The sequence below is a fragment of the Bemisia tabaci genome, chromosome 2, assembly GCF_918797505.1.
Source record: "Bemisia tabaci chromosome 2, PGI_BMITA_v3".
NCBI lineage: Eukaryota > Metazoa > Arthropoda > Insecta > Hemiptera > Aleyrodidae > Bemisia > Bemisia tabaci.
Genome location: NC_092794.1, coordinates 70,313,669 through 70,334,307, shown reverse-complemented (window position 1 = coordinate 70,334,307; position 20,639 = coordinate 70,313,669). Strand labels below are relative to the sequence as shown.

The following is a 20,639-nucleotide window of genomic DNA, read 5'->3' as shown; positions in this document are numbered from 1 at the left end:
ATCTGTTGGAAAATGATGGTTTTCGGTTCCTGATAACGAGATTATATATAATCTCGTTATCAGGAACCGAAACATAACCATGTGTACATAACCTGGAGCAAAAAGATCGATATTTTCAGTGAATCGAAGTTCTGTTTCAACCTACCCGAATCGTATCGATGCAGAGAAAGCAGAGACTAATCGGAGTGCGGTTTGATGGATCCAAAAACACTTTCAAAGATCAAAGATCTGACAGTCGACAAACCTGCATCACTCACTCTCGTGTATTAACCTTGATGGGTGCAAGCTGATTTCCAATGAAAGGAGCAGCTATCGACATTAATGCACGGGAAAAGTAAATAATCAAGGTAATGATGACGAAAATTGTCTCCATATCCCACTGTCTACCTCGCGCGGATCAGTTGCATAATAATTACAATGATAAAATTCTCACTTGATCATTCACATACGCGACACACTTGTCCAATCGTTCTAATGCCTAGCAGTACACTTAAACAAGCCTGAATACTGAAAAGATCTACCGGTACGAGAATGAACACCTCGCAATGTAAAATCATCTTTTTGGCCCGTAGAAAACATGTTGATCACTCTTATTCTTGTGGGGTCACTTCAAAACATGTTCCGTTTCTCTATACAAACGTCCGAGACAACATTGGTTCGAAAATCGAGAAAGTGCACGGTGGAGAAGGAGAAAATGGGAAAATTGAAGTTTTAATTTGAAACGAGGAATAAAGCTCTTGCATGCGTAGAGAATTTGCGATTTATAATAATTTAATTTTTAATTTGATTTATAATATAAATTTTATAAGTTCTGGGTTTTGCGTAAAATTTTGCCAGAAACACGATTTTGCCACTGGTTTTCTCTGCAACAAGACTCCAAAGCTTTAACAAAGCTCTCAAAGATGAGGCCGTAACGGAGGGGATATTCAATTCCATTCCTGACCATTCAAGAAACTGTATGAGAATGTGTTAGTGATAGCTGCGGCAGTGTTGCCGGATTGTGCGATAAAATGTAGATACATGTATTTCAGATGAGTTTAAATGGAGAAATATGCTGCTTTTTCAACAGTATCTGGCAACGATATATTCTATTCCCTATGTTGGCATACACTACATAATTTTTCCCTTGATTTAAAACGTGACTCTGTCGTACTTTGTTTCATTCTATCAAACTTGCCTAGAAATTCTACTAAAAGGCGCATGCCCGGAAAATTAACTTTTCTCGCTTAAAAAAATAATTATTCTAAGTCTTCCCTTTGCGATCCCGTGCGTTCTACGCACCTATGACAACATAACCTCAAACAGTGGCCAGGAATGCTAAGTCGGAATTGGGATAACCCACGCTATCCTGATGGTTTATTTGGATTTTTCCTCTTTCTGCTATTCGCACGAATACCGCGAATAACAAACAAGATGAAGTAGCTGGCCCGAGACCCTCCACAATTATTAACACGGCGACGAGTTCAGTCAGTGTCAAAACATGGAATCCCGATTGTTCAAGCAGAGACGCAAAGGAGTCTGTGAATTCGTAGAAAAACTTCTTCGGGACCGCCGACTCGACGAGAGATCCACTAACGGCCCACGCGAGCCTTCTCCGAATCCTACAACTCCAGGTCCGACCTGTCAGATGGCACTCAAAATGTTCGAGTTTGCATATGCCACACGGAAATAGTCAACAGACGCCTAGGCAATTGATAGAATTTTGAATTTAATTATGTCCACTGAGAGCTGTTTCTCTAGCATTCAATAAAAAATTCATTCAAATCGACAGGACTGCCACAGAATTTGGAAGATGAAGTTTCCTGACATTTCCTTACAACATTTGAGTAAAATTCCCTGAAAATTGAAGATATTCCAGATGGTTAAAAAAGACATAATTTGAAATAGTTTTCAGGCAAAATTAGATGTTCAACACGTCGAACCCATTCTAAAGAGCAAATAAAGGCGAATCAACAATTTTTCGCTGACATTTCCCAGTTTTCCCGGTATTCCCTGACTGTAGCAACCCTGAGCTTTCGACGATTAGTAAGAATCGGTCGAAAATGTCGACATCTCTCCCACCGTTTTTTTCAACAAAATGGTAGTTTTAGTCTATTTCTAAATAATATTATCATACTTTACCAAAAAATAAGATCGGAGATACGTCGCCGGGGTGGCATGTAACGTAAGAAAGAGATGAAAGTTTGGAAATTTCAGTGAAATATTTCATGAAATTTCACAAAGGTGTGAAAGATTTCATATTTTTCAGGGGCTAGAGTAAGCAACCTGCACTCAAACACACACACAATGAAGAAAGTCACAATTTTTATATTTTGCGAAACATGAAAAGGAGCCGGTATTTTTCAATATCTTTCATAAATTTCTGAAATTTCATGAGGTATTTCACGTGAAATTTCAAGATTTTATTTTTTATGCAATTTTGCCACCCTGTTCGTCGCTATGTAAGTGCATTTCTGCTGTGTCCACAAAACAGCAAGTATGCAGCTAGTTTCATGAATGGGTGGTTACTATTTTGGTGAAAATTCCGTATATTTTCTTATTTTTCCAATTAATACACACTCTTATGCGAAGCCCAAGAAAAGAGAAATGTCCCGTCCGTGAGTAGAAAGCGCATATTAAGAGGGCTATTTGACACCCTTGCCCACCGTTCAATTTCGTCCCGTAAGTGATTTCTATTTTCGGTTTTTCCGAACTACGGTCGCGCCTGCCTCAACTCTCACTTCCCTCTTCCTTCAACGAGACCCTCGCTTGAGGTATATCCACTCGCGTGTCGTGCTTAGCGACGAGTCGATTAATCAGCCATTTAAACCGATGGAAAAAAGGATCCGTATCCATTATAATAGTTGTTCGCAATTAATAAAAAATAATCGATTCTTTACCGTATTTCGAATGAGTAAATATCAATTGGACGTATTTCTATCAAACGGGACTATGTGCATTACGACATGAGCCCTGAGACCCATGAGTATATGTGCATAACAGGGCTCGCGTCATAATGTACTTAGTTCCGTTTGATAGAAATACGTCCGATTCACGCTAGCCCACTGCACTGATCAATGATCAGCTCACGCTCACCACGCGACAACCTCGTGGATTGTACCACAAATCTCGATTGCGGTGTTTCGAAATCTCCGCTACCAAATTATTTTTTAGAGGAGACCGAACCAACATTATAGCTTGAAGTCTTCACAGAATATTCTTTAAAAAGAGAGGAAAAATCACTGAAATTTTCAAAAAAATGACGTTCAGAAGTTTTCGGCGTGGAAAATAGAGTATGGCAGGAAGTCTGCAACGGCGCAAACCAAGAAACGCATCTCAGCAGTTCCACCGTCGATATACTGGTCGAACGGGCAACGGAGTGCACTCCGAAATTCCACGCCTGGATTTTATGATAGAGCAGCGGTCAGGCACGAAGTAGCATTCTGACATGAGAGCTCTCATTGATGAACTTCTCGAGGAGCTGTGCACTTGTGCAGTGCAGCAGAGGCGATTCTTCAAAGTTGGCAACAATGTCGTTCCTCCATTTAAATAAATGTAAAACAATCGATTCTTGGTGAGACAGCTTGCCACACATAAAATCGATATTTTTAATGTCTTTAAATGGACGAAAAACAGACTTGCCGCTCAGCAAAATCACCACTGATGAGAGGATTCTAGGCTCCTTTAAGTTCTGGGCAGGGGTTGGTTTTTATGCAGTCTCAAAGGATGATTCCATGCTGCCAGAGGCGAGAAAAAAGTCTGATCTCGCGATCCGCGGACTGCGACAATCATGCGGGGGACCTTGATGGAGTACGACACAAAATCCTAACCTCAACGTCAGTCATTTTTTTACACCCTAAGCGCCTCATAAAGCTTAGGGTGGCTGAGCCAATCGAAGGCAGATTCCTTAGTGGCCATACACCAGAGCTCCCATTTACCGGAACTAGTTCCGAATTCTGGAACTTATAAGATTTTCCTGGATTTTTCCCGGAACTTATGAAATTCCCGAAATTTTCCGTATCTTCTGCATTTTCCGGAACTTTTGACGGTCATGGAGTAGGAGAGATTGAAACAACAAAGTTCCGAATCCCGGAACTTTTGATGGATATGGAATGGGAGCACTGCCATACAACTCCTGTAAAGGGTACTATGCTACACGGAGAATCTTCATACGGCCAAAAATCGGAGATCAACGCATGCGGGGACGGCGAGAGAATGAGGGGTGCAGAAAAGGGAGATAAGGGGCCAGAAGGGGGCGAGGGGGGCGGGGGGAGCTCTGCGCGGACATTAGTTTGCGGCGGCACGATCCGCACCGTATCAGCTGTTTGCAGAGGCCTAGCCGCAGTTGAGACCTGCGAATCTGCGATTGAGTAATTACCACCGAACCGACACTTACCCCACAACCCATCCACCGATGCCAAAACGTCCCGACAACACCGAGCGGAAACATCCCCCAGCGGGCTCCTTGTTGAAATTGATAGACAGATCGATAGACAAAACAGACAAAAGGAGTATGGAGCGATCCTAGTGGTTAAAATGGGTGATTCTTGTACCGATTCTTCTCCATTTTTCTTTCACTTCTACCGATAGGATCCCTCCACATCCATTTTATCTTCTTTGTCTATAGCTTTGTCTATCAATTTCAACAATCAGCCCGCAGGATCCTCCGACCTCCGAAAGGTCGACTATTTGTCAGAGTGCTTCGAAAGCTCTACAGAGCCAGGAAAGCTAGAAGTTTCTCTACTCGTAATGTCCAGTTACACGATCAAATTGAGCCATCAAATTGGGCCTCTCATTGGTCGCATCCTCACCTCAGGTCTTTCCCACCAATCAGAGCTTCAGTTCGATGGCTCGATTTGATCGTGTAACTGGGCCTTTCAGATTTTTGGAGTTTAATTAGTTTAAGAGTTTAAATAGAACCTTGAGCATGACCATAGAGAGAGAAGAGTTGGGGTGGTTTCCTATTTCCTAACACCGTGACGTAGGCATGATACGGCAGGGTAGTGACAGCATCCCTACATGATCCGAAATTCAATCTACGAAAAACGAACCGAATTCCAACTTCATCGGACATCATGAGCAATGTAGATGGGGCTTCGACGCCTAAAAAAGTCACACATAACTTGAAGAGTTTCATGCGCCATCAAATGTGGTAGGAATACGCGAAATTGTTTTGGGCCCCTGTAACAATGCGAATGGCTCCTAAAAATCAGGCTGGACGGCCAAGACGGCCCCTAATATTACCCTAGAGCTGGAACACAAGTAAGGTCTGTTGTTTCGGCGTATTTGAGCACAAAATCCAACTTATTAGATTTACTGAAACTTGACTTCATTCCATTCACACTACACCATCCCGATTGTAGTTAGACCCTTGTTGAAGACCGACGACTTATTCAACTTTCAGAATAGAAGATCCCCGAGATACGTGGCAAGGATGCACTGCAGCAAGGCATAGCAAACCCGCATTGCACTGGCGTAGGACGGTGTGGAGTTGCACAGTTGAACCGTATACTCAGCCGAAGTGCCAAAATATCCCGAGCCTCAAAAGCTGGAACGGATACAAGAGATCAAAGATCATGAGTTTTCAATGAAAAGGATCTTTCGTTAGAAACGAATTCAATTATTGCATTAACACAGAACGTAGGCAGAGCGTTGATAACTATATTCAGGGCTGATTTCGGGTCACTTCCTCGTCATGATAAAAATCATTCGGAATGTGGACCTTGAATCATATTTCTTTATCATAAGGTCCATCGCGTTAAGACCCTTACATCGATTTCGCTACACTATGGATTTCAAGATGTTTCTGCAACTACAGACATTCTTCCAAGGAGCGAGTGGCGTGGCGTGCTTTGCGATAAATCGATTTTTACGCCATTTAAATTTATGGAAACAGATCGATAAACAGGGTGTTCGCAGCAAACACCTTAATAATCGATTCTTAACCATAGTTTAAATGGCATAACAATCGATATATCGCAAAGCACGCCACGCCACTGCAAGGAGCATCAACGAAAAGATGACACAAGAAGATGGCGAGAGGGCAAAAAACGCAGCAGACGACCGAGCGTGGCTGACCGAAGGAAACAAAAATAGTGTGCAAGCAAGGATGCCAGGTTGTGCAATTAAAAGTGAATATTTTACATGGTTTTAAAATGGCAAAGTGCTGATTTTTAGCATTATCTGGCAACGATGTGTGCGAGGCGCATGCGAGGAGAGGAACGGGGTGGAGATAAAACGACAGTAATTTATACGCGACGTCAAAAAATGGGGGGGGGGGGGGGCTCAGTGGACGGAGACAGGGAAAATGAGGCCCCGAAAATAATTTCAGCGTCAAAACGCACCGTTACGCCAGGATGCAATCCTCCGCCGCCCGCGCGGGGCGGGGGAGGGGGGGGGGTCGCAATGACGTGTCGACGTTGACGTCTGAAATGGGGTGAAATGACCTGCATGAGTGCAACGTTGAGCAGAGCTCACAGATTCATCATAACAAAATAATTAGAGGGTATTTTTAAGAATTGGCGATATTTAAAATACAATTTTATAGGTACATAGATCTTATGAAAATTGTTTTGACAGAATTTTTGCACGAAAGTTTCCACTTTCAGAAGAGAGGTATTTTCAAATGGCCGCGTGGGCTAGTGCCAATTTAAATGGGAAATTTAATTTTTTACACGAAAACGGTTGTGCGCATTTACTTGCATATTTCGGTGAATTTTCTGCGTAGGGCGATGCAAATTCTTTAAAATTTTCAAAGTAATCCGCACACACGTTCTCTTGGAAAAACTTATTTCCAGTTAAATTAGGCAATAGCTGATTAGATTTGGATTTTTTCTACTTAACGCGGTCCAAATACGACAAAACCAACATTAAGAAAACCTAAAGACACATTGAAAAAATTAAAACAACATCTTTCAAAGGGTTCGGATATCCTCCGTTAGCAATATTTTGGGCGTTTTGCTGAATTTTCAGCCGTTTTCCGCCATTTTGAATCAAGTTTAAAAAAGTAAAAACCGTCAAGGAAAACCAGGGGTTCAGCATTGTCCTGTTAGGAGGCTGCGGCACTGCTTTAGTTGGTTCAAGTACAGTTTATCTTTCCTTTATTTGTACCGAAGGAGTTTAAATAATCCGTCATCAAACAATGCGCTAACGATCAATTTTATTAAATCGTATGGAAACTAGTTCCCGATTCTGTGCCCACATTGTCAAGCTCTGAAGTTTTCAAAAAGTTTGGAATCCCTAAACTTTTTCGAAATATCATAAGAATCAGAGCAGTAGATACAATTTTGAATCAAGGAATGCCTGTAAAAAACGGGTCGTGGAGCAAGAACAAAAACCGAGGAAAATTAGTAGAAGTCAAATTTATTGTTGATGTGCGCTAAAGGAATGAAAAATTTCAGACCACGGCAATTCTTCTGCCGTGCTAAGGAAGAACGCCGTATGAGCCTTCAGACGTTGCCAAGTTTCCTCCCGATAAAAACCGAATTCACTGGGGAAAATTGCGAATATTATTCTCCAAAATTTTCAGACAATTTCGAACGCTAATTTAATCTGAAAAATCTGAAAATTTCAAGGAAAAATATGTATGAATGTTGTCAGAAATACATGATTAATCAATGGAAATTTGGCAACTCTCAAAGGTTCATACGGCTTTCTTCCTCAGCACGGCAGTATTATCACGGTTACAAAATATGGTTGAACAGGAACCCTCGGGGCTAGGAGAGCTCCTGAGAGAGACTGCTCGAGCAAGATCTAAATAAAGGGGGGAATAGGGGGAGAGGGGGGAGGGGGATGAAACTGGAGAAGAAGCGCGACGGACAAGCGAGAAGGAACGCTGGAAAAAAAGGAAGGCGAAGATGCGGGAAGAAAAAGAAAACCGAAGAGATCACAATTTCACTCCTCTCCCTGAACAACAAAACCCACTCACTAAATATTCTAATCAGCCTCAAATACACAGATATACGCGGAGCTTATAAAAACTGGTTTTTCATCGTTCGGGCTCGCTCGAAGCTCGCTCCCACCAGCCCCCCCCCCCTAATCCCCCGGGGGGTTCCATCCTCGGAGTCCGACTGACTGCTCCAACTGTGGTCACCTCGGTTTTTCTCGTGATTCCTCCGTCCCAGCCTGCGAGGCGTCGCACGGTGGTCAAAGAGAGGTCGGAGACGAATTTAACGACCAAAACTGCAGATTCATAGGTTAATTTTGTCAGATTTTAAACATTAAGGGGTGTTAATTGAAGAAAACTTCAAGAGAAACCCGATGAAGCCATTTATGAAACATCAACTTTACGAATCAACGGAATGGACCACTAGACAAGGTACGAATTTAAGTAATCTGATACATGTATCTTAACCAGAATTTCACGTAGAACACGATTCACACAACGAAAATTACTGAAACCAACTCCTAACGAAGATATCAACGTTCTTATTTCACATTGGTTACGAGGAATTTGAACTGCCCGCTCACAAGAAACTCAAAGCTCTACGTGAGTCAAATCGCGCACTACAACGGTTTCAGCAAGCTTCTCAATCGAGCAATGTTCATTTCCCGCCATGTATTTTTCAAACTATAAGCAATTTGTTATAGCTGAGCCAAAGCGTCAAGATTGAGGTTGCCAGATTTTTATATCGCAGAGACTGTCATGATAACATTTAGCGCGCAATGTGAATCACGTAGAGCATTGAGTTTTCATGAGCGGGTGGTTTGAATTCACGCCTCAAGAAACATTAAATATCTTCGTAAGGAGTTAATTTCGGTAATTTTTGTTGTGCGCATCGTGTTCTAAGTGAAATTTTTGCTACGAAACATGTATCAGAATGCTGAAATTTGTACCTTGTCTAGTGGTCCATTAAAAGCTTTCAAAGTTTCCAAATTTTTCCGAGTTCTCCGATTGACTTGCTTCATTGTGTGTCGTCGCATCGGGCGAAGATCCTCACGCGAGCATAGAAATCACCATGAGGCTGCGTGAGCATGATCGATTATCGATATTTCTCCATTTGAAGCTATGTTAAGAATCGATTATTAAGTTGTTCGCTGCGAAACACCCTGTCTATCGATCCTTTCCCATGGGTTTAAATGGCAAATTGGTCGATACTATCGCAAAACACGCCACGCCACTGGTCTAAGCATCCGCTCAAGCTTCTGTGACCTCATAACTTGAAGTAGTAAAGGTTACTATTATTAATACCTTCTGGGAATATTGACCAAGAGGGCTCGACCGTGCCATAGGGGTAATTTTGACTGAGAAAACTGCACTGCACTACGAAGGAAAAACGCCGTATGAACATTCTAACGCTGTCAAATTTCTCCCGACAAAATTTTGACTTCAGAGAAAAGTAATGAATATTTAATTTAGGAAATTTCTGACCATTCGGATTAATTTGCAAATATACAGTTTTCTGAAAAATTGGGAGAAAAAATATTCACAAATTCGCCTGAAAACGGAAAAATGCGTATAAAGATCCGTAATTTAAATCCCATTAAAATCACGTTCTACTTAATGAAAGATTTTTTGAGCCTCTTGTCTTGAGCAGTTCACGGGAGAAATTTCAACACTAATAAAGTGTGGTTAATACGGGGGGTAAAACACAAAACGACCAGGCCTCCGCGGACAATGGATCGAGTCGATAGGAGAGGTCGGACAAAATTTGGAAACTTTAAACGCTTATAACTCCGTCAGTACAAAACATTGAGGTTCTGAAAGTGGTTCCATTGGTTTCATCGTAAAATGTTCTTCCTCAAGCACTTCTTGAAATTTAAAATGTGACGAAATGAGTATCAAAATTTGCAGTTTTAGTCATAAATTTCATGTCCGACCTCTCTAATTGACTCGATCCACTGTGCGTCATTTTGTCAAGCTGAGGAAAAACACAATATGAGCGGTCGAATTTTGCCAAATTTTCTTCAAACACAGATTTCTTTCGAAAGATACTGTCGAATAATTTTCCTTAAAATGTAAGAGACTTCAGGTATAATTGCCGAATAATTTTAGCGGAAAACCGAGCTAAAAATACTCACAAGTTTTTGAAAAAATTATCATTTCATCGAGCGAAATTTGGCAACTCCTGAGAGTTCCATACGGCCATTTTCCTCGACACATGAGCATACAACACGGCACACAACGGCGTTCGCGATCCTTTGATTCGGCTGTCCATTCCGATCTGAGCGAGACGATGGGACTTCAAAGTTGTCCTTATGAATATTAATGGTCAATAATCGACTTGGACCGGCCCATTAGATAGATAACGGGCTCCGAACTGAGCGCCTTGTCCAGAATTTTCCCCTCCCCCACCCAATGGTCACTTCGTGTAATTTTTTCGTTATATTAAAATGTTGACACTTCTGGCATTCCTCAATGCCTCTCGTCCGAGAAATTCACTCGTAGGGCAAACTTTTTCGGGTACATCTACCTCTCTTTATGGTGTATGAGAAACGCAGGATGATCCAGCCCTTCAAAATTTTACGCGAATGTATCAGGATAAAATTTTGAGAATTTTCTTGCGTGATGAAAATGTATAGTTATACGCCCAAAAATACTTGAACGACACGTTTCGATGAGAAGTCGCGAACCTGGATCTAGTTTCAATATTTTCAAAACAATCATCTCAAAATATCGTCACCTTCCGGCCAAAAATTCACACGCGCCATGCGACGTTTCAAAATTTCCGCCGCTATTTTATTTTCTTTAAGAGAAATTATTGGTTGCATCTGTTTGAAATTTCACTGAATTTTATCGGTAAGTAGCACAAAGAAAATTTAGTGAAATTTTCGGACAGCTTCGTTGAACAATTTCTCTGGGGGGAAAAAAATGGCGGCGGAAATTGTTAAGCGTTGCATGGCGCTTGTGATACTTTGGCGGGAGAGTAACGATATGTAATATACATGAAGAGCGAAGGAGGGGAAACCCGAAAATAATACAATGTATGGTTTTTACTGTAATAGTGCATTCAATAAAACTTGCCATTCATATGTTATCAATTCCGTCAGATTTTCTAGATCGAGGGCGGCCTGTGGCCAAAACATTGCCACTATAAGAAGAGGTCTGAAGGTGGGAAATTCTTGAGGAACTACGGACACACGCTTCAAAAGCTCCCTTCTTGTACGATATTAACATTTTCCCAGGGAAGAAACGCGAGCGGGAAATGAGACCAAATTCTTGGAGAAAAATTCCCACCATTTTTCTAGGAGAGACAAACAAACCTAACCATCGCAACCCCGCACAAGAGAGCATGAACTGCGTTCTGTCTTCTCCCTAATATTTGATGGGGGTGCCTGCCTTAGCGGCAAGCCGAATTTTTAGGAGCCAAATTTAATTCTTTAAGCGCATCATAGCTTCGAACGGAGCGCTGAGAACATCATCAGACCCATTTCCAACATCCGAGAAGCTAAAAGAACATTTTTTTTTCTTTTTTTCGGGCGGATACGAAACCCAACACGACGCTGTTTCAGAGGAAAGAATTGGCAATTGCCTTGGAGAATAAATTAAAAGAACGAAACGCTCCATCAATATCCACGGAGAGAAAAGACAGGACCCGGGCGTTTGAGGTTAAGAACTTTTCAAAGATGTAGAAACCGAAAATATCCGTCTTGACAGGCCTCCGAGAGACCCGGTCGCGGCAAACGGCGCGGCGCCATGCCATGTCGTCGCTACTCCGACGAAAGGGCGTACCTAGATTTCCGCATGAGCCCCAGCGATCAGGGATTCTTATGTAAAATGGGGCTCACGTCAAACTTGAGATACGCCTTTACGTCCGAGGAGCGGTGATACGTCGGATCTCTCGACGATTCGACAAGTTACATAAAAGAAGTTGGGCAAGATCGCGGCAGGATGGCAGGATGCCCCGGTTTTCTCGGGGCTAATGCGGAATTAGCGGTCGAATTTCCTAGATTCTCCGAAAAAGAATTCGCTGAAGCGCCACAAAGCGATTCGCACAACCATCTCCGTTCCGTTCGTCAGGATTTATCGCGACCGCCCGGTACGAACTGGTTCGACATTTTTCTGTTTTTTCGCACTTGAAAAATTAATTGAGGAGCTAAATTTGGAGCAATTTCTGTGGGGAAGGGGGGGGGGGGTGTTATTAACTGCGTTATGCGGCTGGAGGGTAACATAACCTACGGTATGCGCATATTCGTTGAGTCTGAAGGTGCCAAAGCTTCATTAAATTTTTAAGCCAGACGGCAAAATCGCCGCACAGTGGAACGAACTGGTAGAGGAGGAAGGCCTTGAAATTGTTGGCTAAAATTTCAAAATTTGATGGTTATTTCGTTACAAATTCAATTTTGAGGGGTGTTTCTGAAATGGGAATTTTACAAAAAAACGAATGGAACTACTCTTTAACTGTTTTGTGTTTATATTTTTGAAAATATAAGCTTTCAAAGTTTCCAGATTTTGTCTGACTTCTCGCATTGGCTTGGTCCCAGTAGCGTGCGTGCTTGGCCAACCATTTAAATTATGAAAAGAATCGATAACAGGTGTCCCAGGAACACCTTAATAATGTCTTTACCATAGCTGCAAATAAGGAAATATCGATGTATCGCAAAGCACGCCACGCCACTGCTTGGTCCAGTGTGCGCCGTCTTGAATCTCGCAGTTCCGTAGCTGATTACGGTAGTCTTAATTCATATGAATCGGCCGAAAAGTTTGCCTCGCTTGCGGCAAAAATAAGAGAAAAAAATGATTTCACAATTTTCTTTGAAATAAGTCGGAAGCTCGTGTTTTTTACCCCTAGAAATGTCCACTTTTCCCGCTGTTTTTATTTCAATTTACTCATTTTCCACCGTCACTACGCATACTAGCCTCGTCATCTAGAATCCTTACTTGATAGTTTTTCCTTACTCCTCCAAAAAAAATTTTTTTCCCCTTTTTAGGTTTTCCTCAAATTCTTACTATTTCATTTTCCCCTCTCTTTTTCCTTATGCCGCGCGCATTTTGAACTTTGACAAGGTCAGATTTTCGCAAGGAAAAAAAGAAATCTCGTTTTGAAATGTGAATTCCAGGAATGAAATGAAACACTTGGGTCCCAACCAAGATTTGTCGAGAACTGCCGTGCGGAAAAATTACATACCTCCAGGAATCATTTATCAAGCTCTATTAAAATCCATCATCACCCTTTTATCGGCTATTGACCTACCTACTGGTGCTTTCTGAGCTTCGGGTGGCGCAATGGGCCAAATAAGTAAGTTTGGTAAACTTCAGTAAGTTTGCGAAACGAAATACCCGACACGTTGTTCAACATTCACCTGGCTGGTAGGTAGATTAACAGTTGAACGTAGGCATGTCAAAAGGAACTGTGTCTCACGCAATCCTTTTGCACATAGTTCCTTTTAGCATAAATACGACCAATTAAATGTTGGGGTCCCAAAAGTAAAAGCTTCCACCGTTGCCAAGATACCAATGAAGGGTATCTCCAGGGATGCAGGGAGTTCTCCGTCCTCTCATTGTGAAAGCCCCTTTTCCTTCGGAACTTTCATAAATATGACGATTTTTCATTTTTGGATTTCTGGGTTCATTAATTGCCGCGATTTTGCGCCAAACACGTAATTTTACCGCGATATTAAGCGAAACACGTGATTTTTACCCCAGGATTGAAAAATAAACGCAATTTTGCCAGTTGTCGTACTTCGAAGCTCCGTTTTTGGGCTCTTTCCATTTTCCCACGTGACCAATCGTGACCCGACCGGTCTCCAGGGTTGCCGCAGAATTTAGAAAATTCAATTCCCCGACAAAATTTGGCGAAGCTACCTGACGATTGAACAAACGCCAGATTTTTAAAAAAACGTATTTAAAAATATTTTTAGGGTAAAATTTGTTGTTCGAAACGTTAAACTTATTCAAGCAAGCAAATAAAGGTAACTCAATGGTTTTTCCCTAACATTTCTAGGTTTTCCCCCGACTTTTTAAAATTTCCTGACATTTCCCGGTTTTCCATATGACCCTGGCAACACTCGGGAAGTTTTCGCACCCCTGGGCCGCCTCTCTACGCCTCTGTTTTCGTCAAGTGCAAGCCCCAACGTTGGACAATGGACCACTAGACAGGGTATGAAACTCAGCATTCTGATAATGTTCTCAGCCAAAATTACGTAGAACACGTTGCCACAACGAAATTACCGAAATCAACTCCTTACGAGTATTTATTGATTCTTGATGCGTAAATTCAACCACCGCTCATGAAAACCAATGCTCACGTGATTCACATCGCGCGCTAAACGTTATCATGACAGTCTCTGCGATATAAAAATCTGCAACTCAATCTTGACGCTTTGGCTCGTTAAAGCAAATTGCTAATGGTTTGAACAACACATGGTGGAAATGAACATTGCTCGATTAGGAGCTGCTGAAACCTTGTAGTGGCGATTTGACTCGCGTAGAGCTTTGAGTTTCTGTGAGCGGGCAGTTCAAATTCCTCGTAACCATGTGAAATAAAAACGTTAATATCTTCGTTAGGAGTTGTTTCAGTAATTTCGTTGTGTGAATCTTTTTACGTGAAATTCTGGTTAGAAAGATGGATCAGATCGCTAAATCGTACTTGCATGGTCCATTGGAGGACGACGATGACGTCATGTGGATCCATCGGTGCGAAACGACGCCCCCCCCCCCAGCCAGGGTGGGGGGGGGGGTCGCGGGACAAGCAGCGAGGAATCAAATCCCAGACATGACAAGCGAGTGTGACCCCGGGGATGACCCCCGGAGTCGTTATCCGGTTTTCGCATCTCGGATGCGATGCACTCGGCTCGCGCTTATTAAACTCGGCTGAAAAAAGAGGAGAAAATCAGGCGGCTTAATTATTCAGGGCGCAGCGCCCAAATGGCCGCCGCGGATCGCCTTTTGTCGATTCGCATTGTCCGAGCGGGGGACCATTTTCGCGACCGATGTGGCGTCTCCCCCGGCCACCCACTGCTCACTATGCCGCCGACTCCTCCCGATACTCCTCCGGTACCTACGTCGGGGTCCTGAGAGTACCTATACCGTCAGAGTATGACCATTCTCCCGCGATGGCGAAGAGAACAGTGAGTATAAAAATGAAGTTCTGAGAAAACGGGCTCAGAAGCGTCTGCACTAAAAAAACTCCAGCCGTAGAAGCCGTACTTACGAGCTACATAGACGCACCGTCGACGTTCCGGGGTCAGAGGGCGAAAGTTCCGGGCGCGGCACATGGTGCAAACCAGCAATTTGGCAACAGCGGATTCCCTCCATTTAAACCTATGTTAAATAATCGATTCTTGTCAGGACACTTAGCCCCTTCTAGAATCGATACATTTCCATAGGTTTAAATGGAGAAAAACAGTGTTGCCGTTTGCTGGATCCGCCAATGGTGCAATCGGAGCTGCGGCTCTAGCACCCGGTAATTTTGGCCGCTGAGGCCGGAACGGACGGTATGTCTATATTGCCGGTAGCTTTCTTTTTCAGCGTGCCTGGAAAATTGTATTCAAAGAAGCCTCCGTTCTTTGTGATGGTGCCAACCATCCAAAAGACGCATAGAAATCGTTTAAATAATTGAACATCGACCGATTTTATTACAATTGCATAAAAGAGGTATTTTTCATTTTCATGCTACAAAAGCAGAAGAAGCAGCGCAGCAGTAAGGAAATTTTTGACTCATTTCACTGAGGACCCACTTGATGTTCGCGAAAAATACGATAGTACCGACGGATTTTAGTGAAATCAATGCCCAAGCTCAAGAGAGCTCTTCGAGTTGAGGTTGAGGGTGCAAGAAAGGAGCACTCAGTGCTTGTGAATGGGTCTTCCTTTTTGAAAAGTCAAACTCTTATACAAAAAGAAGATCAAAGAAAATAAATTATAAATTTCTTGCTTTTGACCGGTTTTAACCCGATATTTATTTCAAGCCACCACTGAACGATTTCAGGATTGCTCATCCGTTAAATAGAACACACTTAAACTGAATCATTTTTATTGAAAAAAGAGGAAATTGAACTATTTCTGACAGGGAATCGTAGAAAAGTATAGCTGTAAATAATTAAACTATTCCGTTCCAAAAAAATCTCAAAAAAAAAAAAAAAAAAGAGCGAATAAAAATAAGAGATACGTTTTGTAGCGGTAGTTTTCAAATCACGCGCTGTTAAGAAGCCGATTCTAATAATATTTTTATATAAAATAATCCTTCACATCTAAACGTCAAAAAGAGAAAAGTTGATAAAATCTTACCTGTTTTTTCCTTGATTTCACATAGAACGCTGAATAACGATGGTTTCATCCTATGACAATTCAAAGTATGTTTCCTGAAAAAGAAAAAAGAATAAAAATGAGATATATCATCGCGTGTAGGAAAGATACTGCCGATCACAAAACATTTTTAAGAGAAAAATTCAATAAGTCAGTAAGGAAATTGACAAAATGCTGGGGCTACAGAAAAATATTGTTCTAAAGCTTTCCTGGAACTCCCATTAGGTACCTAAGTATTTTCGACCGAAAAATAGATGAGGACTTGAAGGAGCATTTAAGCTACCTACCCTTAAAATCAGAGGGAGCGACCGAAAAATAAGAAAGGCCTGAAGGAGCGTTGAAGCTACCCTTAAAATCGGAGAGCCTCCAAAATAAAAGAAAAAATGCCCCTATCCAAATTGTTTGTTTTTCTTTCGTGGATTTTTAAGATTTCTAAAGATTTCAAAGGATTCAACTATTTGAAGGATTTATCAATGATGTTGCTGTCATGAATCCAGGTTTTCCTGAAGGAAGCCTGTTTCCGTGCGTGTTCTATTAGTTCGCTCAGACAACTAACGTTTTTGAAGTGACATTTTTTCGTGATCTAACTTGCTTCGGTACCTAGTGATCTATCTGGGTAAATCATTTTCTCTGCAGAATACCTATCTCTCGTCATGAATTTAACGCCTTTGGCACGAAAAATATTTAAAAAAATATAATTGTTGGTTAGAAAAAAAGCTAAACAGATATGTATAATATATCTGAACATATGAACACATCATATATGAACTGGATTAATGTAACTTTAAGACAGTACTTTAATCTAGATTTTATCGGAAAGGTTGCTTTTCTGAAACTTTACTTGGAACTGGTTGGTATTTTACAGAAAATGTCTGGAGGGTTTACTTAAAGGGTTCAAGGCCGGAAATATTACATGCAAAATATTTTTTCACAAGTTCAAAAAATAAATTTTTAAATAAAATTATTTTTGTGAAGGATTTACTTAAATGTATAAAATTTAATAAATTTTTTACAGAACTAAGTTATTCTTTAGGTATTTTATTTAATGCATCTGTACTAAATAGAATACCTGCTTTTACCTTTAAAACGTTTCTTGATATGAATACAACTAAATCAATAAGAGGATGTCTCAGTTATTGGTATTGCACTGGTTTTCATCAAAGAAAATTTAAATGAGACACTCAGATACTCTTACAACTCAGGAATGAAATTGGAATGATGTGAGACTAAATAACCAAAGCATAATGCATTCACAGAATTTAGAATTTCAAAAGCATGCACGAAATGGGAGAATCTTCAATTTGTGAATTTTAAACTTGATTCAAAAAATAAAAACGCTTTATTAAACCTACATTTAGAAACAAAGAGTGTATTTAATTCATAAAATCCTAATCACTCTTCTGTTTCATTAAATTCAAAGCTACATAATACAGCTTTGTCTTGATAGTGTATTTCAATGTCCAAGTACAGTGTTTTGGAGCTTTTGTGTAAATTAGATTTTAAATTACAATTTACTTGCTTGATTGAATATTAGAACTTGGATTGAAGCAACTAACAAACAGCTTGAAATAATGATGGTTCAGAGGAAATACTAGCTATTCTCACTCCTTTGAGCATGGACATCCTGAGCACAATACCTCTCTATAATGGTATTGATGAAAAACTTGATAAAATATTCTGTTTCATGCCTGTGAAATAGTTTCTAGGCGATACCTACAAGAAGAAATCTCCAGTTTTTAAAACAGATTCCCTGAAATTTTTCATTCCTGGTGAATCCTAGTTTTTCCTGGTCTTAAACACCATGTACTTATCAATTAGTAGGTATTACTATTTTTATCTCCCTTATTTGTTCAGCTTTTTCTTCGAAGTATTTATATAAAATTATAAAGTAACAAGATGATCCAATTTATATCCACTCAGAATTTTAAATATAAGAAAAAAAAAACATAAGCAGATCTAAACCTATTGGTACCTGTAGTCATGAAGGAATTTTAAGCAAAAGGACAGAATTTCAAGCGTAATCAGATAAGAAAAGAAAAATTGTAGAGGGTACTTAGAGAAGTAGTTGCAAAAAATGTAATGCAATTATGAGAACAATTGAATTCAAATGATAACTTGTTCCTTAGGGTGCAGAATTTAGAAATGAAAAACAACCAACTAACTTTTGCCATCATGCTTAACTTGTTCTAAAAGAAAGATAAAAATTTTAAGATGCACGGTGTTAAAAGAGAGTTCTCATAACATCTCAGAGTCAAATTTTATATTTTTCGTGCTTCATATCTATCTTTCATGGTACCCACTACAAAATTTTCAGAACAGCGTACATGACAGTATAATTAACTTACATTTCTGCATTCCTATCTAAATAATAATTAGTGACAAATTTGAGGAGGATACCTTATGGTCGTAATTACTATCTGCGTACAGTTGCAAAAGTTCCTTCATTTCCATACTGTAGAAGTTGACTTTTGGGGAAATAATGGTTAAGAGCGGACAAACAACTTTAAAACTAAAACTCCAAGAGAGAAGAGCTTCAATATTTTTAAGGTGTATAATAATTCATGAGAAAAATAATCTCTTTCATGCTCTCTTCCACACTTTAAGCTCCATTACCATGACTTGATTACAGCATTTAAGCTCAGGGTAAAGCTGACTTTTCTCAGTTGTATGATAAAAAAAAATAGAACATATTTAGGTGAGATAAAAGACTCAGAAGACATGGAGAAAAACTATCAATATCTAACTAAACTTAATATGTATCTGATGTTTGTTTGTTTATCTGTGTTTAAAATAAAGAATGCTTGGAGGACAGGAGTGACAAATGTTTTAGCAGATGAACAGAATTCAGTTTTGAAGAAAACCTTTCTTACGGAGAAACTAAGAAGTAAAGGACTCTGGACTATATGCTTCTACTGCGCAGAAAAGTTCAAGATTCCGAAAGTTTCCTAGCTTTAAGAATACCCCGGTGTTCGAGCTTTACAACAATATCTTTACAGATTATGATTTGAAATACTGGTTTTAACAGAAGATTTTAACTAAGTATCATCAGGTAGAGGAAAATAAGAAGGGTTTTTAAGAGAATAAGCAGGGCAAATAAAGCTGGTTCTAATTTTAAGGGTTACGGAGAAGTGGCTAATGTGTCATTAACTGAGAATTTATTGGGACATTCTTAGAAGTAGCAACACTCGGATGATAATCGCTTCAAGGGAAATTTCATGACGAGTTACGGACTTGATGAGGTAAAGTTATCTTTGCATAGCCTATCCATTGTTTCCGCTACGATCAAAATAAGAAGAAGGGATTATCTTACCATCAACATGTTTCCTATCAGCAATGTGAACGAAAAGATATAGAAGAGCGTGGCTCCTTCGGAGATGGACCAAAGAATGAGAGTAAGTGATGAAGGTAATCATTCTTGCTGAATAAAAGAGACTATTTACTTCTACCACATTGATGTCGAGTATTAGGCTTTAAACTTTGCAAACAAAGGCTGTTCCATCCCACATACTTCGCCCGAGAATAAGACTGACGCTATTCCTTCCAACTAGAATGGATTGACGATTAAAATACCATGGTCCCTATTTGAAATCAGGGTAACCGTTTGAAGAAAGACTAAGCGCTAACAGGAGGAACAAAGAATTATAAACTAACCTTGCTTGCGCTTCATCCAAGGACTGGTCCGTTATGTTCATGATTTGCGTGAGGATTTCAGAAATGTCCTGTTTCCGTCCTCCTTCTTCCGCAGATGGATTATTACCATGGCTGGGATCTGGGACAGGCATGTAAGGTTGGGGCATCATACCGACTTGACCACTTACTGGATGCATCATTCGATTCTGTTCGTCCATGCTATTATAACCTCAACTTGATAAAAACACTGCTCACCCTTTGTTTATGTGACTTCTTTCGGTCACAAACCAAGGGCCTCACCCGCGAACGAAATTCAGCTTAACCTTCACTCCAGCCACTGGCGTTAATAAAACCGATCGAAACACCGATTGGAAACACGAAACTAACATTTAAAACACAGAAAAGATCAGCAGATCATCACATCACTGAAAAAAAAGTAACAAGAAAAACCGCGATGAAAACAAAACGATCACTGAACCAAGTTCACCGCACGAAAATGAGAAAACGAAACTAATGAAATATGGCGTTAAGTAACAATATTAAAGTTAAAAACTTGACAAGCAGGGGGGGCACAAATGAGGGAGGTGGGAATCTACTGAGAATTGCTCTCCAGTCCGAATACTGTAGAACCTTGAGCCCAAGTGCCATTTAGGGATGTGAGATTTTTATAATCAGCCAATAGGAGATGGCGGTTGCGCGTCCGTTTTCCTCTCCCATGCTTAGTTCTGATATTCGTCACAGAGAGCGCCACCTACTTCACCGCTTTTCGAGCCGCACGGTACACCTGAGACAGAGTCGCCTTCCATTTATTTTCTACTTCTTTTTCGTCAAAAAAATATGATTCGTA

General features: G+C 40.5%; 1 protein-coding gene across 2 annotated transcripts in view; it reads right to left on the bottom strand.

The window, feature by feature from the left end:
* Nucleotides 1–20,461, bottom strand: part of exd (PBX homeobox extradenticle) — a 243,306-nt gene extending 222,845 nt beyond the window's left edge. The window contains exons 1-2 of one of the 2 annotated variants that reach the window (XM_019058322.2): nucleotides 19,814–20,461; nucleotides 16,145–16,218 (exon numbers count right to left, since the gene is read on the bottom strand). In XM_019058322.2, the coding sequence (XP_018913867.1) occupies nucleotides 16,145–16,218; nucleotides 19,814–20,010 (271 nt within the window). In that variant the 5' untranslated portion in view covers nucleotides 20,011–20,461. The remainder of the gene's footprint in view (nucleotides 1–16,144; nucleotides 16,219–19,813) is intronic. The other variant, XM_019058323.2, reaches the window with a different exon arrangement.
* Nucleotides 20,462–20,639: the final 178 nt, after the last annotated feature.